General features: G+C 42.8%; 1 protein-coding gene across 10 annotated transcripts in view; it reads right to left on the bottom strand.

Moving 5' to 3' along the window:
- The window catches only part of CPLANE1 (ciliogenesis and planar polarity effector complex subunit 1), a 162,316-nt gene extending 152,937 nt beyond the window's left edge, over positions 1-9,379 (bottom strand). For 7 of the 10 annotated variants that reach the window (XM_071099002.1, XM_071099006.1, XM_071099005.1 and 4 more), the window contains exons 1-7: positions 9,223-9,378; positions 6,909-7,036; positions 4,714-4,849; positions 4,483-4,602; positions 3,649-3,878; positions 2,147-2,253; positions 67-223 (exon numbers count right to left, since the gene is read on the bottom strand). In XM_071099002.1, the coding sequence (XP_070955103.1) occupies positions 67-223; positions 2,147-2,253; positions 3,649-3,878; positions 4,483-4,602; positions 4,714-4,849; positions 6,909-6,989 (831 nt within the window). In that variant the 5' untranslated portion in view covers positions 6,990-7,036; positions 9,223-9,378. Of the gene's footprint in view, positions 1-66; positions 224-740; positions 953-2,146; positions 2,254-3,648; positions 3,879-4,482; positions 4,603-4,713; positions 4,850-6,908; positions 7,037-9,222 lie in introns of those variants that run through there. The other 3 variants (XM_071099011.1, XM_071099010.1, XM_071099009.1) reach the window with 2 other exon arrangements.
- Positions 9,380-26,569: the final 17,190 nt, after the last annotated feature.

Below are 26,569 nucleotides of genomic sequence, written 5' to 3'. Positions count from 1 at the left end.
AAAATCTCAAAACTCGAATAAACTCCTTCTTTTGTAGATTACTTTCTAAGACAGATATTTACTGACCTTGGGGTCTTTCTGATTAAGAGTTACTGCCAGGGTAAGGCCATCTCTTGAAAAGGCAGAAAGTAGAGCTCCTCTTGACTTTACTGATTCACATTTAGGAATTAGACTGCAGAGATGACAGTCTTGTTGAGCCCAATGAACATGGTATGGCAATGATCTAAAAAAAATGAAATAATTGAAAACAAAATGTATAGTAACTTTTAAATTTATATATAGTTCATTACAAAAATTAAAGGATTCATCCAAATTCCTACATGTGCATATGTACTTAGGGAATATTTTAGAGACTATGTTAATCCATTGTGTTGCTGTAAAGGAATGCCTGAGACTGAGTAATTTATAAAGAAAAGGGGTTGGCTGGGCACGGTAGCTCACGCCTGTAATCCCAGCACTTTGGGTGGCGGAGACAGGTGGATCACTTGAAGCCAGGAATCTGAGACCAGCCTGGCCAACATGGTGAAACTGTGTCTCTGCTAAAAACACAAAATTAGTTGGGCATGGTGGCGAGCACCTGTAATCCAAGCTATTCAGGAGGCTAAGGCAGGAGAACTGCTTGAACCTGGTAAGCGGAGGTTGCAGTGAGCCAAGATCGTGCCACTGCACTCCAACCTGGGCGACAGAATGAGACTCCATATCAAAAAAAAAAAAGAAAGAAAGAAAGAAAAGGGGTTTACTTGGGCTCACGGTTCTCCAGACTGTGCAAACATGGCTTAGGCATCTCCTCGGATTCTTGTGAGGGCTTCAGGAAGCTTATAACCATGGCAGAAAGGAAAGAGGGAGCAGCATTTTCCCAAGAGAGGGAGTACGGGAGAGAAGGAGGAGATTCCAGGCTCTTTTAAACAACCAGATCTCCCGTGAACTCAGCGCAAGAACTCATTACTGTTAAGCAGAACACCAAGTCATTCATGAGGGATCTGCCCCCTTGACCCCAACATCTCCCACCAGGCCCCACCTCCAACATTGCAACATTAAGGATTATTTTCAACACGAGATTTGGAGGGGATGAACATCCAAACTATATCAGAGACCTTTCAGAAGTCTGTGCACAAAAGAACAGCTGCAGATTAGCTAAATAAATTGAATATCAGAGTTCCGTTAGTACAGCCATGTTTTTATATGCATCCCCAAATATATTATACCTGCTTCCACTAAAAGTTTGGATAAACATATTTCAACATAATACCAAACATTTTTACAGGAATTTAAAAAGTAGGTCAGGAGTTCGAGACCAGCCTGGCCAATATGGTGAAACCCCATCTCTAATAAAAATACAAAAAGTTAGCTGGGCATAGTGGTGGGCACCTTAGTCCCAGCTACTTGGGAGGCTGAGGCAGGAGAATCGCTTGAACCCGAGAGGCAGAGGTTACAGTGAGCCGAGATCACACCATTGTACTCCAGCCTGGGTGACAGAGCGAGACTCCATCTCAAAAAAAAAAAAAAAAGCATATTTTCTATTAGGCTTTTCAGAATAAAACTATTTTTAAATAAAATAACACTTAAGCATTTAAAAGTATAACAGCAAATCAAAATAGTTATGTCCCTTTTAAATTTCAATTGAATTCTTTTCCAAAATAGTTAGTTTTATAGTCTTAGACAAGTAAAACCATAGCTTGTCTTATCTTTTACAAGTTCTCAAAGAAGAGAAACAAGACAAAAACAAGATAAACTTTCTGGATTAAACATTTAGAAATAAGAGAGGAAGAAATGATTTGCAAAGCCTCAGAAATCAAAACTCACAATAACATTTACAAATTTTATTACATGTATATGGATCAAAAGATAATAATTGTTTAAAAAGGGATAGAAAACATGGGGCCGGGTATGATGGCTCATGCCTGTAATCCCAGCACTTTGGGAGGCCAAGGCAAGATGATTGCTTGAGTCCAGGATTGCAAGACCTTGTCCGTTAAAAAAAAAAAAAATTAGCCAGGCATGGTGGCATATACCTATAGTCACAGGTACTCAGGAGGCTGAGCTATGATTGTGCCACTGCCTCCCCAGTCTGGTTGACAGAGCAAGACCCTGCCTTCAAAAGAAAAAAAAAATCAGTAAGGAAATAAGAAAAAAACATTTACCTCACCTTATGGATGTAAATACATTCTCATGCCACCGAATTGCTAGAAATGTTAACTTCAGGCATTCCCCAGAATAAAAAGTAAATGAACACAGGCAGCAGTCTCCAAATAACTGTAGACAAATTTAAGATACTTTAGTATAAAATTAATGTGAAAATAAATCAAGATACTAAACATATATATATATTCCTCATCATAAACTAGTAAAAAATATTGAGATCTTGCTTATATTTTTTATTCTTAACATTAAGCTAAAGACTAAGTAATTTTTTTCTGAGCCAGAGGCAGGTCTCAAATATGAGGTTGTAGTTTATGCTCTCAAGGAAATATTGACATTTATTGTGACTATAACTGAAACTATTCTTACATGTTTTTCTCTTTTTATACTTTTATACTATTTAAATTAGTGCACCACCCTGAGAATGGGGAGGGGGGACAATAAAACTTTAAAATGCAATTTCTAACAATAGTGGTTTGGATAATAAAATGCTCGTCCATACATACAAAGAATACCAAGCAGCTATTTTAAATGTGTTTTGGTTTTTCAAGGTCATGAATCTTTTATTTCCCAATTAAATGGCATATTTAGTATCAATTCTAGCTTGTTAAATTACCAAACAAGAATATATATATATACATATATATATATATATATATATATATATATTTTTTTTTTTTTTTTTTTTTTTTTTTTTGAGACGGAGTCTTGCTCTGTCGCCCAGGCTGGAGTGCAGTGGCCGGATCTCAGCTCACTGCAAGCTCCGCCTCCCGGGTTTACGCCATTCTCCTGCCTCAGCCTCCCGAGTAGCTGGGACTACAGGCGCCCGCCACCTCGCCCGGCTAGTTTTTTTGTATTTTTAGTAGAGACGGGGTTTCACCGTGTTAGCCAGGATGGTCTCGATCTCCTGACCTTGTGATCCGCCCGTCTCGGCCTCCCAAAGTGCTGGGATTACAGGCTTGAGCCACCGCGCCCGGCCTATATATATATATTTTTTTTTTTGAGACAGAGTTTCACTCTTGTTGCCCAGGCTGGAGTGTAATGGCATGATCTCGGCTCACCGCAACCTCCGCCTCCTGGGTTCAAGCGATTCTCCTGCCTCAGCCTCCCAAGTAGCTGGGATTACAGGCGTGTTTCACCACACCTGGCTAATTTTGTATTTTTAGTAGAGACGGGGTTTCTCCATGTTGGTCAGGCTGGTCTTGAACTCTCGACCTCAGGTGATCCACCCGCCTCCGCCTCCCAAAGTGCTGGGATTACAGGCGTGAGCCAACGCGCCTGGCATAACAAGCTATATCTTTAAATCAAGGATAGAGAAAAGGAGTTCTAAGTTAAAACTACTTTTAATAAACACTTTTTAAAAATGTGACCCAAGAAACATAAAAATATCTTTTCCATATAAGAATTGCACAATTACTATGAAAATTTATGGTGACTAAAGATATACAGTTATACTATTATGCATTCTGCTAATCTGCTTCACAGATAAGAGTCTGAGACTGATTTTACCTCATTTTTTATAAAAACAGCATTCACTACAGCTTCTTTATCTTCAATGGAAGGCAAGAGAACTGCTTCTTCAGGTATGACCTGGGACCACCGACCCACCAATGAAAGGCTCTTAGAAGATAAGATACTCTTTAATTCCAAATATTCCCAAAGAAATATGCATCCAGGTGTTATGAGCAGAATTCTTCTCCCATTTCCAGATACATACAAATAAGGTCTCAAAGAGCTTGCTAAAAAAAATAACAAAAAATGTAATTAAACCTCTGAGGTCTAAATTCCCCCCAACAAAGTACATAATTTATGTATTCTTACAATAAAAAACGAAATAATGTTACCATTCAGGATGTCAAAACTAAGGCACTAGCAAAAAATTAAAAATACAACCCAGGCACAGCAGCTCATGCCTGTAATCCCAGCACTTTGGGAGGCTTAAGGAGACGGATCGCTTGAGCCCAAGAGGTCAAAGCTGCAGCTATGATCATGCCACTATACTTCAGCCTATGTGACAGAACAAGATCCTGTCTCTAAAAAAGAAAAAAGTACAAAAAATAGCAACATTTATCAAGTACTTATGTGATATTAGAAACCTATTATTATCACAGAAATATTAGGCATGCCAGAATTTTCTTCTTCAAGTTGAATCTCAGTATCACAGATAAACATGACCAAAAATACATACATATATATACACATACATGGAAATATATATTCCTACAGATATACATATGCACATATACAGAACCACATTTTCAAGACAATAACAGAAAAATGTTTCATCATGTTCTCCTATTTTTCCTAGTTAAATGAATTTAAACAAATAAAAAAATTTCCCACCGACTGTAGCTTTGATCATTTCCTTAGGCTTTTCAGTTATTAGTATAGTTTTCAAACAATCTTGATCTTTGTTCCAAAGGAAAAGCTCTCCTGTAGTTAGTACCCCAGCCAGCCAGGCATCTGTTTCCAAAAATGAAATGCAATACTTATAATCTAATATTTTCTTTAATATCACCCTAAGTTATTAAAAAATACAGTTTTAGTCATTTGAAAATATCAGTACTACTTAACCATTAATGGACGTTGTTAGGACAATAACATCCTTCAAGAAAGGTTGCAGACTAGGAATTTTCTTCTTTATCTTTCCTGATAGCAAATTAATTTCATTTATGAATTTATCATCCAAAAGAAAAACAGCTTCTTTTTCCTAAGAGAAGAAACATGTGAAGGACTCAAGAGGTGTCCAAAATTAATTCAACTTACTGCCTAAATAAATTATCCAGAAACCAAAGCAACATTTAAGAAAGATTATCCATTTGACCACAAATCATAAAATGAACATTCAGCTTAATACGCTATAGTAACCTGAACATTTTGAATTCTGTTTTAAGATACCACATTAGAATTAATAGGTAAGGTGACCTAATAGTTGTATTTCAATTTCTTTGAAGTTTAAAATTATAGGAGTGTCTTCTAATTCTGCTAGCCAAAACTGGTTTATCTATTTTTTAATCTTTTTTTGTTGTTGTTGCCCAGCCTGGAGTGCAGCAGATATTTACAGGCACTATCCCACTACTAATAAGCAGGAGAGTTTTGACCTTGTCCATTTCTGATCTGGACCAGTTCACCATTCTTAGGCAACCTGGTGGTTACCCCAGCCCCTTGATCCTGGGAGGTCATCATATTGATACGGAATTTAGCGCAGACACCTAATCGGTATGGCACGCTGCAGCCCAGAACTCCTGGGCTCAAGCGATCCTCTCGCCTTAGCCTCCTGAGTAGCTGGGACCACAGGTGCATACCACTGCACCTGACTCTCATCAATTTTAACAGCAGCATGGGCCGGGCGTGGTTGCTCACGCCTGTAATCCCAGCACTTTGGGAGGCTGAGGCGGGTGGATCATGAGGTCAGGAGATCAAGACCATCCTGGCTAACGTGGTGAAACCCCCATCTCCACTAAAAATACAAAAAATTAGCCGGGCGTGGTGGTGGGCACCTGTAGTCCCAGCTACTCAGGAGGCTGAGGCAGGAGAATGGTGTGAACCCGGGAGGCAGAGCTTGTAGTGAGCCAAGACTGCGCCACTGCACTCCAGCCTGGGTGACAGAGCAAGACTCTGCCTCAAAAAAAAAAACAGTAGTATGAGCAAGTTTTTAAATTATTTACTTAGATTAAAATAGATATAGCTTCTGAAATTCATAAATCCATGACTCTGCTCATCTTTTAATATCTAGAAAAAGTAGGCTGTTTTGAATTAACTGTTTTCATATATTCTAAGGCAGTGATTTTCAAAGCATAACTGAGCCAGCAGCATCAGCAACACCTCAGAAGTGAGGAGTTCAAGACCAGCCTGAACAACATGGTGAAATCCCATCTCTACTAAAAATACAAAAATTAGCTGAGCGTGGTGGCACGCGTCTGTAATCCCGCTACTTGGGAGGCTGAGGCAGGACAATCACTTGAACCTGGGAGGCTGAAGTTGCAGTGAGGCGAGAAGGTGTCATTACACTCCAGCCTGGGCAGCAAAGCCAGACTCCATCTCAACAACAACAACAACAACAAAATACAAAATACAAAATATCCAACCCTACAGCAGACCTAATTAACTGAAAACTTTGGGAGTGGGGCCCAGCAATCTGTGTTTTAACCACCTCTCCAGATAATTCTGATACATTGTAAAGTTTAAGAATTCCTGTTCTAGGGGAGTTAGTGGTATAGTTTCTCAGAGGAAATGTAACACTTAATTTCAATGATCATTACAAATACAGTAGGGTTGCCTATTTTCCCTAAGTGGGGAATCTATGCCACATATTATGAATGGCATTCCTGGATTACTAACGTACTGTGGCCCATTTCTTCCATCCTAGTTCCAAGAACACTTCATAGCACAATCATGAAAACCACAATAGGAGGAAACACTCCACTAACTTCTGGTAAAGGAAAGCTCAGGACATTAAATTTTCCATTTTGATATATGATGCCATCTCAAACTTAAACTTGACTTAAACATAATATGAATAAGAAAGTTTAAGTAAAAATCTTCTAAACAAACCACTTAACATTCTGGAAAAACTAACTTGCTCATTATTATAAAGACAAAACACACACAAAACCCTGTTCAGTGTGCAGGTAGGTGATCCTCCTGTAGATCCTCCTCCAGTAGATGATGTTTTATTTACTTAAGATCATAGAACACTCCTATATTACAGGCAAAACACACATGCAACATATATAAAACTGGTACTACTTGAATAAAGAAAAACCTACCTTTCCCAACCAGGAGACACGTGGCCATGGTTTTTTCTGCTTAATACTTGTTGATGTCAAAATTTCTAATCTTATCTCCATGTTTGTTAAGATATCAATGGCCAATTAAGTTAAACAGTCCCAAGATTCTGTAAACAATAATAGTAATAATCATAAATGATCCTTCACTGGTTTTTGTTTTGTTTTGTTTTGTTTTTTGGTTTGTTTGTTTGTTTGTTTTGAGAGAGTTTCACTCTGTTGCCCCAGCTGGAGTGCAGTGGTGCCATCTCAGCTCACTGCAACCTCCACCTCCCGGGTTCAAGTGATGCTCCTGCATTAGCCTCCCAAGTAGCTGGGACTACAAGCGTGTGCCACCGCCCTTGGCTAATTTTTTTGTTCGTTTGTTTGTTTGTCTGAGACGGAGTTTCGCTCTGTCCTCCAGGCTAGAGTGCAGTGGCACTATCTCGGCTCACTGCAAGCTCCGCCTCCCGGGTTCACGCCATTCTCCTTCCTCAGCTTCCCAAGTAGCTGGGACTACAGGCGCTCGCCATTACGCCCGACTAATTTTTTGTATTTTTAGTAGAGGGGGTTTCACTGTGTTAGCCAGGATGGTCTTGATTTCCTGACCTCGTGATTCACCCGTCTAGGCCTCCCAAAGTGCTGGGATTACAGGCGTGAGCCACCACGCCCGGCCACGCCTGGCTAATTTTTGTAATTTTTTTTTTTTTTTTTTTTTTTAAAGTAGAGATGGGGTTTCACCATGTTGGCCAGGTTGGTTTCGAACTCCTGACCTCAAGTGATCCACCCACTCTAGCCTCCCAAAGTGCTGGGATAACCGGCATAATCTACTGCGTATGGACCACTGAAGATCTTAACTGAAAATTTTCATAAAGTTTTGATTTATACTTTATTTTATTTCTGAGTTGGAGTTTTGCTCTTATCTCCCAGGCTGGAGTGCTGTGGCGCAATCTCGGCTCACTGCAACGTCCGCCTCCCTGGTTCAAGCGATTCTCTTGCCTCAGCCTCCCGAGTAGCTGGGATTACAGGCATGCAGCACCACACCAGGCTAATTTTTTTGTATTTTTAGTAGAAACGGGGTTTCACCATGTTGGCCAGGCTGGTCTCGAACCCCTGACCATGGGTGATGCACCCGATTCAGCCTCCCAAAGTGCTGGGATTACAGGCGTGATCCACTGTGCTCAGGCAAAATAGATGGGGTTTTTTTGTTTGTTTTTTAATAAAATAGCTTTAAAAGAAAAACTACTCTGAGACAGCACACAAAGATCTATCAAGATGCTAGCTATCAGCCAGCACGAAGGCCGAGATGGGAAGATCGCTTGAGGACAGGAGAGTTCCCGGCTGCAGTGAGCTGTGATTGTGCCTGTGAGAGCCACTGCACTCCAGCGTGGGCAACATAGCGAAGACTTCGGCTCAAAAATAAATAAATACAATTACAAATGAAATAAATTCTTTCAAAAGGGTTAACCAAATGCAAGAGGAACACCGGCATTAGAAAAGCATCATTTGCAGCTCCTAATGAAATAACAAATCCAGTCAATAGTATCAGTGCTGCTAAAATTATTGAGTGAAAAAAGACTGGGAACTTTATGCACTGACATACCCCAAATCCATTAGTCAATCTTCTTTTTTTTTTTTTTTTTTTTTTTTTTCTGAGACGGAGTCTTGCTCTGTAGCCCAGGCTGGAGTGCAGTGGCACCATCTCGGCTCACTGCAAGCTCCACGTCCTGGGTTCACGCCATTCTCCTGCCTCAGCCTCCCAAGTAGATGGGACTACAGGCGCCCGCCACCACGCCCGGCTAATTTTTTGTATTTTTAGTAGAGACGGGGTTTCACCGTGTTAGCCAGGATGGTCCTGACCTTGTGATCCGCCCGCCTCGGCCTCCCAAAGTGCTGGGATTACAGGCGTGAGCCAAAGCACCCAGCCTCATTAGTCAATCTTAAAATTGCTAACAGTGAGGAAAATTGACATTCTATTCCTCCGGATCCTGCTCAAGAGGCTGGGGGGCTCGGGTCCGGGGCCGAGGTGTGGCCCGAGCCTGGCACCACCCACGCCGGCCAGGCGACCCCGGCCCCTCGGGGCTCCCGCGCTCCGTCAGCAAGCGACGCCGGGAGGCTGGGGTAGGCCCAGAGCGAGGACGGGGCCCCGACTGGGTAGTGGGGATGTACCAGGGCCGGATGCGGCTGGAGACGGCCCGGGAGGGAGGTCGCGGACCTGCCCGACAGAAGGGTGGATGAGGGGATACCAAGGACGCCCGGGTCCGGGGAGCGTAAGAGGAGGCCAGGGTCCCGGGGTAAGGAATCCGCGGGCAGTTACCTCCGCCAGGGGCAGGGCCCGGCCGGTCCGACGCGGGAAGGCGCGGCAAGGCAGACTGAGCGGGGTGGAGACGCCAGGCCGACGGCGGCGGGCCCTACTGCCGCCCCCGACGCGGGCCTGCGTCCTGGCGACGGCGGAGGGCGGGCAGGAGGCGCGGGCGCTGCCACGGCGCCTGCTCGGAGCCGGACGGGAACGCTGGCGGGCCTCCTCGGTCCTCCGCCCCTCCAGCCCTGCTCTCAGGCCCCCGCCCGGGCCCTCTAAGCTGGCAGCCGCGCCCGCCTCCGCGCTCCTCCCCCCTGCTCCCGCGCGCTCCCCTCCTCAGCGGCCGCCCGGCCCCCTCAGTTCACTTCTCTTACGCGTTCCTCGGACGCTCCTCGTTTGAGCGCACAGGCATTGGGCGGGGCTTCGCGGGGGAGTCGCTTAATAACCGACCAACACGGAACTCAAGGGCTGCCCCTTCCTAGCGGGGACCCTGCACAGACCCGAAAATAAGGAGGTTTTGCTCTGCCCTCCCCAGTTCACGTGGGCACCTTGGAACACTGAAGGCGGCATTTTCCGAACTCACTGTCCTAAGGACTTATTTTCCGCACTGTTTTCACCTCCTTCACCCCTGTTCTCGTGACTGACAGGATTTGGGGTCACAAGCGGGCAGCCCGAGAGCTCTGCTCACCTGGAAAAGCATTTTTGTGTAGCTTAAATGTGAAGGCCTCAGGCAGTGGTCTGCTGTCCTCCTCCACCTGCGCCCATCATCACTCTTTTCTGCGACTGGCCTGTTTTTGAAGGCAGGACCTTGTCACCCTTGGCTAGGCCAAGTATGTTCTGCACGGAAAATGGTTCTGCCCTCTGCATTGGATAGCTAGCTCCTAGGTTGGTTTATTTTAGCAGATAAGAGTTACAGGGTAGGAGGACTTCTGGCTGCATCAGAACCACAATTACCCCTGTGTTTCTGGGTGGGATAAGTGACAGCTGACATTCTGGCAGCTCAGCCCCGCTTATCTCAGAGGTTATAGATCTGAGGTGGTTTAGATCCACCCCCAAATCACGAACATTTTACATAAGCCGTGCTAGAGTTAGCATAAAAGTCTCACACAGAAAAATTTGGAAACTGAGAACTCCTAACCTATTCCCACAAATCTGTGTTCCCATTTTTAGGTCTTAAGATATGAAAACAATGGGATAACTGAGGCTGATTTTGCTGTGTGGCCATTAGACCTAGAAGTATTGGTGTGATTCTGGAGTTGATTGCTCACAATCAACTTATTTATTTATTTTCCTTTTTTTCCCTCCACTTCCTCCTCCTCTATTTAAAAACGTATGGAAATGTATCCGGCAATGTTTGCTGTAAAAAATAATGTATGGAAATGACTACGATTTGCTAAAATAAAAATCATTGAGCACTTATGTGTGTCAGACACTATGCTAGATATAAAGAGGGGAAGACAATGTTGTCCCTCTTCAAAAGAGAGTCACGCACACAAGTTACAGTGCAGTCATAAATACCATGATCACAGTATGCGCAGGTCCATTTTCTCTATCTGAGCAAAGGGAAGGTTCAAAACTAAGCTAGGTTTTGAATGAGGAATAGTTTCATTTTGAAGCACATCCATTTTGCGATACCTCTGGACCTATCTAGTGAACAATTTAGATGCATGGTTCAGAAGCTCGATGGGAGGCTTGGGAACACAGAATGTGTAAAATAAGCATCAGTCTCCCCTTCACGCTGCTCTGCACTTTTTAAGGGCCATCTCTCTTTAGTATATATTGCTAAGAGATTTTATGGATGATACCAATTCTTTTTTTCTTTTTTTTTGAGACAGAGTCTCACATTGTTGCCCAGGGTGGAGTGCAGTTGCACAGTCTCTGCTCACTGCAACCTCTGCCTCCTGGGTTCAAGTGATTCTCCTGCCTCAGCCTCCCAAATAGCTGGGATTACAGGAGCCCACCACCACGCCTGGCTAATTTTTGTATTTTTAGTAGAGACGGGGGTTTCACTGTGTTGGCCAGGCTGGTCTTGAACTCCTGACGTCGTGATTCACCCGCCTTGGTCTCCCAAAGTGCTGGGATTACAGGTGTGAGCCACTGCGGCCCGCCAGCATACCAATTCTTATGAGAGAGTGTCAGGGGTAGAAGAGATCCAAGAGAATAGTTGACCAGGTAAAAAAACTGATAGAGGTCGGCCGGGCGCGGTGGCTCAAGCCTGTAATCCCAGCACTTTGGGAGGCCGAGGCGGGCGGATCACAAGGTCAGGAGATCGAGACCACAGTGAAACCCCGTCTCTACTAAAAATACAAAAAAAAATTAGCCGGGCGCGGTGGCGGGCTCCTGTAGTCCCAGCTACTCAGGAGGCTGAGGCAGGAGAATGGCGGGAACCCGGGAGGCGGAGCTTGCAGTGAGCCGAGATCGCGCCACTGCACTCCAGCCTGGGCAACAGCGTGAGACTCCGTCTCAAAAAAAAAAAAAAAAAAAAAAAAAAAAACTGATAGAGGTCAAATAGAAATAAGCCTGAGAATTGCCCCGTCAGATTTAGTGTTTAGTAGGTATAGTTATAGTGCCACATATACAATAACTGCATTCCTTTTGAAAGCATATAGTAAAATCAAATCTGATTAGCCTAAGTAACAGAGGTGATTTATTGTAATGATTCTGGGGTATCTGACAGATTGTAGATATTCTCCCTAGAGTGCTCCTATCCAATATAAATTTCTGTAACGATGAAAATGTTCTATGTCTGCTCTAATATGGTAACCATTAGCCAAAAGTGCTATTGAGCATGTGAAATGTAGCTAGTGCAACTGAGACCCTGTAAACTAAGATTCCAGTCAAAGAGAAAGGAAAAAACAGTGAGCTTGCCTACAGTCTTTAAGACCTGGGCCCAGAAATAGTACACAGTATTTCTGCTTACATTCCACTGGAGATAACTTAGTCACATGATCACACCTAACTGCAAGGAAGCCTGGGAAATGTAGATTAGCAGTGTACCTGGAAAGACTGAGAAAATGGTTTTGGTGGACAACTAGCGGTGGTCAGAATACAAAAAGTAATAATACAGATTTCCTGCTTTCAAGAATATCACAGGTTTAGTGGGAGACAGATCAGTATTTTACTAGCAATGAATAAAGAACATGCTGTACAAACCCAAAGAAAACAGTACATATAGTCTGGATATTTGTTCCTACCTAAATCTCATGTTGAATTGTAATTCCCAGTGTTGGATGTGGGGCCTGGTGGGAGGTGATTGGATCATGAGGGTGGATTTCTTGTGAATGATTTGGCACAATTCCTTGGTGCTGTCCTCATGATAGTCAGTGAGTTCTCATGAGATCTGGTTGTTTAAAAGTATGTGGCACCTCGGGAGGCTGAGGCGTGAGAATCGTTTGAATCTGGGAGGCAGAGGCTGCAATGAGCTGAGATCATGCCACTGCACTCCAGCCTGTGTGACAAAGCAAAACGCTCTAAAAAAAAAAAAAAGTGTGTCACCTCCCCCATGCCTGTGTTCCTGCTTTTGCCATGTGACTTATGCACTCCCACTTTGCCTTCTGCCATGAGTAAAAGCTTCCTGAGGCCCCCGCCAGAAGCAGATATTAGTGCTATGCTTCCTATACATCCTGTAGAACCATGAGACAAGTGAACTTATTTTCCTGTAAATTACCCAGTCTCGGGTATTTCTTTATAGCAATGCAAGAACAGCCTAATACAATGGTATTTCTCAAACCTTAATGTGCATGTGGATCACCTGGGAATCTTGTTAAAATACACATTCTGGGCCCGGCATGGTGGCTCATACCTGTAATCCCAGCACTTTGGGAGGCTGAGGTGTATGGATCACTTGAGGTCACGAGTTCGAGACCAGCCTTGACAACATGATGAAACCCCATTTCTACTAAAAATACAAAAATTAGCTGGGTGTGGTGGCGGGCACCTGTAATTCTAGCTGATTGGCTCATTGATGCAGAGGTTCAGCAGGTTTCATGCAAGTTTGATTGGGCAGGACCGTCGTTCAATTTTTCTTTAATTCTCTTCACTCTGCCCTTTGTCTTCAGGCTGGCTTCCTTTGTGGTAAGTGAGATGATGGAAAATTTACACATCTTACAAAGAAAGTGTAAGGTTTTTTTTCTATAATTGAGCATTCCTTATGAGCCTCTACCCCAATGTGTTAGAAGGGAAGTCTTTATGTTGACAAATAATGGTAGTTCCATTTTGCTGTTGGTGGTGGTGGTACTTAAGTCTCTTTCTTATAACAGTTCTATCTTGCAGATTTTCTTTCTCTCATTCTAATCAACCTACAAAGTGGATCAATAGTGATAGTGGGCTGGGTGCAGTGGCTCACACCTGTAATCCCAGCACTTTGGTAGGCCGAGGTGGACAGATCACTTGAGGTCAGGAGTTTGAGACCAGCCTGGCCAATATGATGAAACCCCCATCTTTACTAAAAATACAAAAATTAGCCAGGCGTGATGGCACACACCTGTAATCCCATCTACTCGGGAGGCTGAGACAGGAGAATCGCTTGAACCCAGGAGGTGGAGGTTGCAGTGAGCCAAGATAGCACCACTACACTCCAGCCTGGGCAACAGAGCAAGACTCCATCTCAAAGGAAAAAAAAATTAGCCTGGCGTAATGGTGCATGCCTGTAGTTCCAACTACTTCGGAGGCTGAGGCAGGAGAATCGCTTGAACCCGGGAGGCAGAGGATGCAGCGAGCCAAGATTGCGCCATTAAACTCCAGCCTAGGTGACAGAGCAAGACTCTATCTCCAAAAAAAAAAAACAGTGATAGTGGTAGGAGGGATTATATGCCCTAATGCTAGAGGGGAAGAGAGTGCTTGTAATTAACCTTTCTTTAATTATAAATATTTAAGTATGTATTTACATAATTATAAATATATAATCTATATTCTTATTTGGTGTGTTCAGGTTACTATAACAAAATACCATTGTGAAAGTTGTCATAGTCTGACCGGGCGTGGTGGCTCACACCTGTAATCCCAGCACTTTGGGAGGCCGAGGTGGGTGGATCACTTGAGGTCAGGAGTTCAAGACAAGCCTGGCCAACATGGCGAAACCCCGTCTGTACTAAAAATACAAAAATTAGCCTGGCGTGGTGGCAGGTGCCTGTAATCCCAGATACTAAGGAGGGTGAGTCAGGATAATTGCTTGAACCCAGGGGACGGAGGTTGCAGTGAGCCAGGATCATGCCATGGCACTCCAGCCTGGGTGACAGAGCAAGAGTCCATCTGAAAAAAATAAAAAGTAAATAAAAAATAAAAGAGAAGGAAGGAAGGAAGGAAGGAAGGAAGGAAGGAAGGAAGGAAGGAAGGAAGGAAGGAAGGAAGGAAGGAAGGAAGGAAGGAAGGAAGGAAAGAAAAAGAAAGAAAGAAAGAAAGAAAGAAAGAAAGAAAGAAAGAAAGAAAGAAAGAAAGAAAGAAAGAAAGAAAGAAAGAAAGAAAGAAAGTTGTTTTAGTCAAAATAGAGTCACTAATGTTAAGAAAACCCTGACAAATAGAGCTGAGGAAGACCATGAAGAGAGGGTTCTCACATTTACATGCCTGATAACAAGAAAGACTCTGCAACTCACACAAAGGCCACCGCAATCATTAACAAAAAATGCTTCTGAAAGGACATCTGCCCAGCAACTGCCTGTGCAACTTCAGACTGGTGTTACCCTTGTTATTGATCTTCGTAGCCAGGTATAATTATTTTAAAACAATTATGTAATTCTCATTTTTTTTCCTTCAGAAACCATTGTCTTCCTTTACCTTCCTGAATACACACATAGTTTTTACCATGGCATGCGTATTTCCATTGCAGTGCTGTATTTTCAAATAAACATCGTTTTCTTTTGGAAAGTCTCTCTCTGTTTGCTGTTTAGATTGACGTATGTGGTGTCAGAAGTGAGATCTGAAGAAAAGTTCACTATTGAAAGGAATCAGCTATGCTTGGAACCAGTTTGCAGTACTCACTTGAACTCTTTGAGCTCTCCACTTCCACAGTTTGCGTTTTCTGGCTTGGTGAGTCTTCTCTCAGGTTGAGCTTCCCTCCTTCAAGTAGAAGCTTTTTTACTTTATTTAGGATCTGGTGTGGATAAGGCAATCTTAATAAAAGATCGTGTGTACCTTCTGGGACTATAAAAGGCTTTTGTGTGTATGTCATTTCTGGTATAAAGACAAGCATCTTCCTAAATGGAGGACTCTTCGTTACTACAGAATTTTCGTTCTGTCTGTGAGGCATGTCTTCTCTGGTTTGCATGCCTAGTTTAATATTTCATTTGATCTGCACGACTGAATTAAAATGTTGGCAAAAACTCTTATCTTGGTTTATTTGTATTTGTTTTGACTCCTTCCCCTTGCTTGTTTCTGAAAATCTTCCAAGAGCCAAAACAAACATTCTTGGTGGTGGGTGCAAGACAGCTAATTAAATACCACTAGAGTGGTTGCCATCAGCTAAAACAGTCGTCTAAACTCCCAATATTCCCTGAAAGGATTTATAGAGTATTCTTTGCTTTCAAGAAATTAATAAGAAATGGAATGATCTTTTCAAACATTAAGGCAAGCAAGGTTTTCTGGGACTCCCAATCTGGTCTTGAGCCTCAAGAAATCCTCCCACCTCAGCCTCCCAAAGTGCTGGAATTACAGGCTTAAGTCACCATACCTGGCCCCATTTCTTAAGGTAATTTTGTTTGAAGCTTCTCGGATTTATATCTAAGAAGTTCAGCTTTTGCTGTATTTCACTGTATGAAATGTGCAGAGCATACATCATGGCCTCTGTTATTTCTCTCCTTGAAAAGGTATATCTTTTTGCTTGGCTGGAGTGATAACTCCAACCTTCAACTGTTTCATCAGCTCCTATAACTTTTTTTCTCTGGTTCCAGCTCTGCTGTTATGGCTTGATGCTGATATGTTTGTCTTGAAGGTGTACAAAGGCAATATTTTCCTACAGTATAACTTGATTCTCTAGTCTTGGCTTTTCTTGATGTGTCTGAATTGTTCCATGTAACCAGGAAACTCCCCATGCTTTTACTGAGAGCCAGCTATGTTTCTATTCAAGGTACTAGATTTTTTGTTTATATTCCTTTATAATATAGTGTACATTCAAGACTCTGGTCACATTCTTCCTGTGTCTACTTAAATTCAAATACCATTTTCATCAAGTTTAACTTCCAGATTATGTAAACATGCTTCCCCTAAAGAGAAGCAATTTTCCTTTACTTTTCTGGTAACTGGGCTTTAAAAAGACAAAACAAAGATCTTAGTTAAGTTTAGCTTTTTGAGATGGGGTCTTGCTCTGTCGCACAGGCTGGTTTTGAACTCCTGGCCTTAAATGATCCTTCCATTTCAGCAAGACTTTACATTTTATCAAGATAATTCATGTATTCTCTTTATTGAGTTTTTATTAGCTGGAAAACTGAGGTTTTAAAGGGTTAGGTTTTTATATCCATGTAACTTTCTGTATTGCTTTTGAAGTCTTTTTATTATTATTTTACTGTGATTCTGTTTTAATAAAATGTTTTGAAACTTTTGACATTATTGGCCAATTTCCCCAGGATCCGAAGCCTAAGTCTTTTTGGCCTAAAATTAACATTGGGATTTCTAGTTGGGATCCTGGGAAGCCTCAAAGAATATGTCTTTCATCTTACAGAGATAGTAAATGATTTGGGTTATTTGGCAATTTGTATAGGAGGCATTGTGAAATGACAAATGATACTAGGCATTCTTTCAGTTGCGTTATGGGTATAGTATCAGTATAAATGTTCCAAAAATTATATAAACATAAAAAGTTAATATGTTATTAGTCATAATTTTGATTATTGTGTTGAAACTTTTCTTAAGTTATTTTTATATGGATATGTTATTAATATGAGTATTCTAAAGATTATATAAAATTTGGTCAGATGCGGTGGCTCACACCTGTAATCCCAGCACTTTGGGAGGCTGAGATGGGCGGATCACTTGAGGTCAGGAGTTCGAGACAAGCCTGGTCAACATGGTAAGACCTAAATTTAGAAAAATTTAATATTTTCTAAATTTAATATTTTAAATATTAAAATTAGCCGGGTGTGGTGGCTGGTGCCTGTAATCCCAGCTACTTGGGAGGCTGAGACAGGAGAATCACTTAAACCTGGGAGGCAAAGGTTGCAGTGAGCCAAGATCATGCCCTTGCATTCCAGCCTGGGTGATGAGAGTGAAATTCCGTCTCAAAAAATAATAAAATAAAATGTATAGGCTGTGAGTGGTGACTCACGCCTGTAATCCCAGCACTTTGGGAGGCCAAGGCAGGTAGATCACCTGAGATTGGAAGTTTGAGACCAGCCTGGCCAACATGAAACTCCATCTCTACTAAAAATATAAAAATTACCCAAGCATGGTGGTGCATGCCTGTAATCCCAGCTACTCAGGAGGCTAAGGCAAGAGAATCACTTGAACCCAGGAGGAGGAGGTGGCAGCAAGCCAAAATCATTCCATTGCACTCCAGCCTGGGCGACAAGAACGAAACTCCGTTTCAAAAAAAAAAAAATTTTTTTTTAAGTCTAATGGTCCTGATATGACACTGTCAGTCATGATACTGGGTTTTCTTTTCTTTTCTTTCTTCCTTTTTTTTTTGAGATGGAGCGTCACCCTGTCACCCAGGCCGGAGTGCAATGGCATGATCTTGGCTCACTACAACCTCCACCTCCCGGGTTCAAGCAATTCTCCTGCCTCAGCCTCCCTGAGTAGCTGGGATTACAGGTGTGCACCACCACACCCAGCTAATTTTTGTATTTTTAGTAGAGACAGGGTTTCACCGTGTTGACCAAGCAGGTCTCGAACTCCTGACCTCAGGTGATCTGCCTACTTTGGCCTCCCAAATTGCTGGGATCACAGGCATGAGCCACCACGCCCTGCCTAACAAGTACTCTTAAACACAGATTTCTGATAACTTTAAGATCAATTAACTAAATAAAAATTTCCAGAACTCTAATAAAGAAACTGATGGGTTTGGCCAAGAGTGGTGGCTCACGCTTGTAATCCCAGGACTTTGGGAGGCCAAGGCAGGCAGATTGCCAAAGCCCAGGAGCTCGAGACCAGCCTGGGTAACATGGTAAAACCTCATCTCTCCAAAAAATACAAAAAATTAGCTAGGCGTGATGGTGTGAGTCTCTAGTACCAGCTACTCAGAAGGCTGAGATGGGAGAATCACCTGAGCCTGGAAAGCTGAGGCTGCAGTGAGCCATGATCCCACTACTGCTCTCCAGCATGGGCATTGGAGTGAAAACCTGTCTCAAAAAATAAAAGAAAAAAAGAAACTGATGGGCTTTATGAATCAAGCAAAAAGCAAAACAAGACATCAATTACATGAAATTTAAGTAGTTAATAAATACAATGTTTTTATGGCTTTTATTTAAGATGTTGTTGGCTCTTAATGTTTTGTTTTCCAGATTTAAGGAATTTTTCTCTCATAAGTGATCTATAGTTGACAGCAATTTCATAAAGTGTCGTTTTTGGACAAAGAGGGAAGCATTTGCTTTCTCTCCCTACTTGATTCCTCCAAAAGTTAGAAACTATATGTGAGTATTCTTTTTTTTTTTTTTTTTTTTTTTGAGACGGAGTCTCGCTGTGTCGCCCAGGCTGGAGTGCAGTGGCCGGATCTCAGCTCACTGCAAGCTCTGCCTCCCGGGTTTTTACGCCATTCTCCTGCCTCAGCCTCCCGAGTAGCCGGGACTACAGGCGCCCGCCACCTCGCCCGGCTAGTTTTTTGTATTTTTTAGTAGAGACGGGGTTTCACCGTGTGTTAGCCAGGATGATCTCGAACTCCTGACCTCGTGATCCGCCCGTCTCGGCCTCCCAAAGTGCTGGGATTACAGGCTTGAGCCACCGCGCCCGGCCTATGTGAGTATTCTTATTCTTAGTTTTACTTTATTATTATTATTATTATTTTGGAGATGGAGTCTCCCTCTGTTATCTAGGCTGGAGTGCAGTGGCACCATCTCAGCTCACTGTAACCTCTGCCTCCTGGGTTCAAGCAATTATCCTGACTCAGCTTCCCAAGTAGCTGAGATTACAGGCACGCATCATCAGGCCCAGCTATTGTCTGTATTTTCAGTAGAAACGGGGTTTCACCACGTTCGTCAGGCTGGTCTTGAACTCATGACCTCAGATGATCCACCTGCCTCTGCCTCCCGAAGTGTGGAGATTACAGGCGTGAGCCACCACGCCCAGTCTATTTTCTTTTTCTTTTTCTTTTTCTTTTTTTTTTTTTTTTTTTGAGATGGAGTCTCAGTCTGTCTCTGGAGTGCAGTGGTGCAATCTCAGCTCACTGCAACCTCCACCTCCCAGGTTCAAGTGATTCTCCTGCCTCAGCCTACCAAGTAGCTGGGATTACATATATGTGCCACCACGCCTGGCTAATTTTTGTATTTTTGATAGAGACAGGTTTCACCATGTAGGCCAGGCTGCCTCGAACTCCCAGCCACAGGCAATCTGCCCGCCTTGGCCTCCCAAAGTGCTGGGATTACAGGTGTGAGCCACTGCACCTGGCTGTATTCTTACTTTTATTTACATAAGTTCAATAAAAATCTGCTCTCTATATAAGAAGGATACAATTGGAACATTGGTTTTACTACGAAGGCTTTGACGGAAATGTCTTAAAAATGTACATGAAATGCCTAGCTTCAAGAATTCCCAGCCTTATAGTGAGCGAATAAAAACAGTCACTTCCCGGCAGGCCCAAGAACATTATAAGTAAAATCTCAAGTCTCCTTTGTTTGGCTTCCTCACCTTAAGAAATTTTTAAATCTGAGATTCATGTATGCTCAATATAGAGAGAAAAATTTATGTTTCTAAAGAGAAACTACAATACATATTTTGTTATATAGTAGCCCTGTGCCTTACTTCCAAGTTCTTGTTATCTACCTGTAGACTGGAGTAGATCCTGAAGCCTCCTAATTTCTCCAATATTTGGCTGCAGCTTTCACCCTCAGAATGAAAGCTGCTCTGTTCCTAAAGTCCTATAAGCTAACATTAGATGAATTTTAAGGAACAAGCCTCGTGCTTAATGTGTGTGCCACACAAAAAGTTCACCAAACTGTCCAATGTCATGACCAAAGACATCCAAATTACAAACCCAGAGAAGTTAATGTTTTCACACTGTGAAGAGCTTTTCCCAAGATGTTAGAACAAGGCTTCATATCACAATGAGACTTTTATCCCCCTTAATGCTACCTTGTTTACTTCGCAGGATAATGGTGTAACTGACTTTGCCATCAATACCTTCTTACTGGTAACTTAACAGACTCTAACCTAAAAAAAATCATTTAGTATCCATTGATTAAATTTTTAAAAGGTCTGTGCTATTGCTAATACTACATGCTGTATCTAAGTAAATCCTCTGCGAAAATTGAGACCCATGTGCACAAAATAAACAATTAGGCCACGTGGTTACAACAGCTCTCACCTAATTCTCTCTGGTCTTTTGATTTATTCAACTGTTTGTCTTAAAAATAATGATTTATAATTGTTATGAGTAAGTAATAATGTATGTATTTATGGGGTGCTTATGATGTTTTGATACAGGCACAAAATGTATAATGACTAAATTAGGGTAATCAAGGTAACCATCAGCTCAAGGATTTGTCACTTATTTGTGTTAAGAATAGTCCAATTTGGCTGGGTGTGGGGGCTCACACCCGTAATCCAAGCACTTTGAGAGGCCGAGGCAGATGTATCACAAGGTCAAGAGATCGAGACCATCCTGGCCAACATGGTGAAACCCTGTTTCTAGTAAAAATACAAATATTAGCTGGGCATGGTGGCACACGCCTGTAATCCCAGCTACTCGGTAGGCTGAGGCAGGAGAATCACTTGAACCCAGGAGGTGAAGGTTGCAGTGAGCTGAGATCACGTCACTGCACTCCAGCCTGGCGACAGAGTGAGACTCTGTCTCAAAAAAAAAAAAAAATAAAAAAGAGTAGTCCATTTCCACTGTTTTAGTTATTTTGAAATTTACAATAAATTGTTGTTAACTATAGTCATCCTATTTTGGTTCCAAATACTGATCTTATTCATTACATACAACTGTTTTTTTGTGCCATTAATCATCCCCACCTTATCCCTGCCTTCTCACTACCCTTCCAAGCCTCTGGCAACCACCATTCCACTCTTTATCACCATGAGATTGATTTTTTTTAGCTTCCACATATGAATGAGAATATGTGATATTTGTCTTTCTGTGCCCAGCTTATTTCACTTAACATGGTGTCTTCCAGTTCCATCAATGTTGTTGCAAATGACAAGATTTTGTTCTTTTTTGTGGCTGAATAGTATTTTTTTTTTTTTTTGCTATTTCATTCATGCTTTTTTAAAATTTTTTTTTATTATACTTTAAGTTCTAGGGTACATGCGCACAACATGCAGGTTTGTTACATATGTATACATGTGCCATATTGGTGTGCTGGCTCCCATTAACTCATCATTTACATGAGGTATATCTCCTAAGCTATCCATCCCCTCTCCTCACTCCTCACGACAGGCCCTAGTGTGTGATGTTCCCCTTCCTGTGTCCACGTGTTCTCATTGTTCAATTCCCACCTATGAATGAGAACATGCGGTGTTTGGTTTTTTGTCCTTGCGATGGTTTGCTGAGAATAATGGTTTCCAGCTTCATCCATGTCCCTACAAAGGACATGAACTCATCCTTTTTTATGGCTGCATAGTATTCCATGGTGTATAAGTGTGACATTTTCTTAATCCAGTCTATCATTGATGGACATTTGGGTTGGTTCCAAGTCTTTGCTATTGCGAATAGTGCCTCAATAAACATATTTGTGCATGTGTCTTTATAGCAGCATGATTTATAATCCTTTGGGTATATACCCAGTAATGGAATGGCTGGGTCAAATGGTATGTCTAGTTTTAGATCCTTGAGGAATTGCCACACTGTCTTCCACAATGGTTGAACTAGTTTACAGTCCCACCAACAGTGTAAAAGTGTTCCTATTTATCTACATCCTCTCCGGCTGAATAGTATTCTACTGTGCATATATGCAACACATTTTCTTTATCCATTTGTATTAGTCAGGCTTCTCTAGAGGGACAGAACTAATAGGAGAGATAGATAGATAGATAGATAGATAGATAGATAGATAGATAGATAGATAGATATAGATATATATAGATATATATAGGGGAGTTTATTAAGTATTAACTTACATGATCACAAGGTCTGACAATAGGCTGTCTGCAAGCTGAGGAGCAAGGAAAGCCAATCCAAGTCCCAAAACTGAAGAACTTGGAGTTGAATGTTCAAGGGCAGGAAGCATCCAGCATGGGAGAAAGATGTAGGCTGGGAGGCTAGGCCAGTCTCTCCTTTTCTTGTTTTTCTGCCTGGTTCATATTTGCTGGCAGCTGATTAGATTGTGCCCACCAGATTAAGGGTGAATCTGCTTTCCCTAGCCCACTGACTCAAATGTTAATCTCTTTTGGCAACACCCTCGCAGATACACCCAGGATCAATATTTTGTATCTTTCAATCTGAACAAGTTGACACTCAGTATTAACCATCACAAGTCCACTCCTAGTCAACTTGAACCGATACACATCTCCTGAGATCATACATGGTCTTCAAATAAAGACAATAGTAAGGTCACAATTATGCCTAACACAATACAACTATCCTTCGTACAACAGGAAGCGTACCAATCCCCAAATACTGTTACATAAAGTTAACAATATTTAAATGCTGATATGAAGGCAATAAATCTTATGTCACAAGATAAAGGAAAAGGAAATGAAATAAAGATATTTTCTTAGTACAAGTATATACATGCACAAACATGTTTTCAGCAAAAGAGAAGGAAATACTCAGGACAATTACAGTCCCCGTTTCTGCAGCTGGTCACTTCGTCGTAACTGGTATTCATGACTACCTTATTCTACTAGCCATTCTGTATTCCCTCTGCTTTCAGCAAGCACCTCAGCAGGTTGTGGGTTTTTTCCTGGTGGAGTGACCCAAACCTTCATCCCTGAGGGGTCTGGGCCATTTGTAGTCCTGCCTGGATTGGGCTGTTGTAGTTTCCCATTGACCTTAATCACAGGGCATGGTAATACTAAGAGACATCCTAATGGATCTCCTGTATTTCATGCATTCTCTTCCTTCCCTCCATTGTGAAGTAGTAGACTGATTTCATCTTGATAGTCCGGGTCAATCACCACAGCCAACACTGTAACTCCCTTCTTAGCCTGTTGACTTAAAGGTAGGAGGAGCCCAAAGTGTCCAGGGGGCAATCTTAACTTCCAGTTTAATGGAATAATTGTTGTGTATCCTGGTTACAGCATTCTTCCCTCTGGAACTAAGACCTCTAGGCCATCAGAATGTAATATCATGGGAAAAGGAAGCAAAAATTTTGCTAGTGGATCACTAGGGGTGATGGTGAGTGGTACCACTTCCACTCTAACCCCTTAATTCTTGGACCTGTGTATCCTAGCTATGGGAGAAGCAGTACCATATATTGGATGCTGATTCAGAGCATACATGGCTTTATGGAGAACATTGCCCCAGCCGTGCTAAGTATTGTCACCTAGTTGGCATTGTAATTGTGACTTCAACAGGCCATTCCGTGGTTTTGTCAATCCAGCTGCTTCAGGATGATGGGGAACATGGTAAAAACAGTGAATTCCATGAGCATGAGCCCACTGCTGCACTTCTTTAGCTGTAAAGTGAGTGCTTTGGTCAGAGGCAATGTTGTGTGAAATACCATGACGGTGGATAAGGCATTCCACGAGTCCACAGATGATAGTCTTGGCAGAAGCATTATGTGCAGAATAGGCAAACCCATATCCGGAGAAAGTGTCTATTCCAGTGAGGACAAACCTCTGCCCTTTCCGTGAGGAAAGAAGTCCAATACAATCAACCTGCCACCAGGTAGCTTGCTGATCACCCCAAGGAATGGTGCCATGTAGAGGGCTCAGTGTTGGTCTCTGCTGCTGGCAAACTGGGCACTCAGTAGTGGCCGTAGCCAGGTCAGCCTTGGTGAGTGGAAGTCCACGTTGCTGAGCCCAGGTATGACCACCATCCCTGCCACCTTTTGTTCATGGGCCCATTGGGTGATGACAGGGGTGGCTGGGAAAAGAGGCTGAGTGGTGTCCACAGAACAGGTTACCCTATCCACTTGATTATTAAAATTCTCCTCTGGCCGAGTGTGCTGGTTCATGCCTGAAATCCCAGCACTTTGGGAGGCCGAGGCAGGTGGATCACCTAAGGTCAGGAGTTCACGACCAGCCTGACCAACAAGGTGAAACCCCATTTCTACTGCAAACACAAAAAGTAGCCAGGCATGGTGGCAGGCACCTGTAGTCCCAGCTACTCAGGACCCTGAGACAGGAGAATTGCTTGAACCCAGGAGGCAGAGGTTGCAGCAAGCCGAGATTGTGCCACTGCACTCCAGCCTGGACAACCGAGCAAGACTCCGTCTCAAAAAAAAAAAATTATCCTCTGTTGAGGTCACCTGTTGGTAAGTACTCACACAGGATACAAATATCTTCACAGTTTTTGCCCACTCAGAGAGGTCCATCCACATACCTCTTCCCCAAATTTCTTTGTCATCAATTTTCCAATCATGCTTCTTCTATGTCCCTGACCAGCCAAACCATTGGCTACAGCCCATGAGTCAGTATATAATCACACATCTGGCCATTTCTCCTTCCATGCAAAGTGCACAACCAGGTGCACTGCTTGAAGTGCTGCCCACTGGGAAGATATCCCTTTACCATTGTCCTTCAGGGATGTCCTACAAAGGGGCTGGAGTGCTGCAGCTGTCCACTTTCAGATGGTGCCTGCATATTGTGCAGAACCATCTGTGAACCAGGCACTAGTCTTCTCTTTCTCTGACAACTGATCATAGGGAACTCCCCATGACGCCATTGGTGCAGGCTGGAAAGAGAAGGCAGGGTGGCAGGAGTGGAGACCATGAGCATTTGAGCCACTTCCTTGTGTAACTTACTTGTGCCTTCAGGACCTGCTTGAGCCCTATCACGTATATACCATTTCCATTTGATGATGGAATGCTGTTGGTTGCACGACCCATTTTATAACTAGATAGGTCGGAAAGCACCCAGTTCATGATAGGCAGTTCAGGTCGCATGGTGAGTTGATGACCCATAGTCAAATGTTCAGTTTCCACCAAAGCCCAGTAACAGGCCAAGAGCTGTCTCTCAAAAGGAGAGTAGTTATCTGAAGAAGATGGCAGGGCCTTGCTCCAAAATCCTAGAGGCCTCCACTGTGATTCACTTCTGGGGGCCCGCTAAAGGCTCCAAACAGCATCCCTATCTGACACTGACCCCTCAAGCACTATTGGATCTGCTGGGTCATATGGCCCAAGTGGCAGAGCAGCTTGCACAGCAGCCTGGACCTGCTGCAGAGCCTTCTCCTGTTCTGGACCCCACTCAAAACTGGCAGCCTTTCAGGTCACTCGATAAATGGGCCAGAGTAACACACCCAAATGAGTAATGTGTTGCCTCCAAAATCCAAATAGTCCCACCAGTCGTTGTGCCTCTTTCTTGGTTGTAGGAGGGGCCAAATGCAGCAACTTATCCTTCACCTTAGAAGGAATATCTTGACAGGCCCCACACCACTGGACCCCTAGAAATTTTACTGAGGTAGAAGGTCCCTGAATTTTTCTTGGCTTTATTTCCCATCCTCTGGCATGCAAATATCTCACTAATAAGTCCAGTGTGTTTGCTGCTTCTTGCTCACTGGATCCAATCAGCATAACATCATCAATGTAATGGACCAGTGTGATATTTTGCAAAAGCAAAAAGTGATCAAGGTCTCTTTGAATCAAAGCTGGAGCATTGATATACCCCTGAGGTAGGACAGTAAAGGTATATTGTGGCCTTGCCAGCTAAAGGCAAATTGCTTCTGGTGGGCCTTATGGACAGGAATTAAGAAAAAGGCATTTGCCAAATCAATGGCTGCATACCAGGTACCAGAAGATGTGTTAATTTGCTCAAGCAATGAAACCACATCTGGTACAGCAGCTGCAACTGGAGTCACCACTTGGTTAAGCTTACGATAATTCACTGTCATTCTCCAAGATCCATCTGTCTTCTGCACAGGCCAAATGGGAGAGTGGAACAGGGATGTGGTGGAAATCACCACGCCTCCATCTTTCAAGTCCTTGGTGGTGGCACTAATCTCCGCATTCCTTCCAGGGGAGAGATACTGTTTTTGATTTACTATTTCTCTAGGTAGAGGCAGCTCTAATGGTTTCCATTTGTCCTTCCTGCTTAATAGCCCTCACCCTACCAGTCAGGCAGCCAATGTGGGAGTTCTGCCAGCTGCTAAGTATATCTATGATGCATTTTTGCACTGGGGAAATGA

This window comes from Macaca nemestrina, chromosome 6 (assembly GCF_043159975.1).
Source record: "Macaca nemestrina isolate mMacNem1 chromosome 6, mMacNem.hap1, whole genome shotgun sequence".
Lineage (NCBI taxonomy): Eukaryota > Metazoa > Chordata > Mammalia > Primates > Cercopithecidae > Macaca > Macaca nemestrina.
The sequence above is the reverse complement of the archived record's forward strand: the minus strand, read 5'-3'. Positions and strand labels throughout refer to the sequence as shown.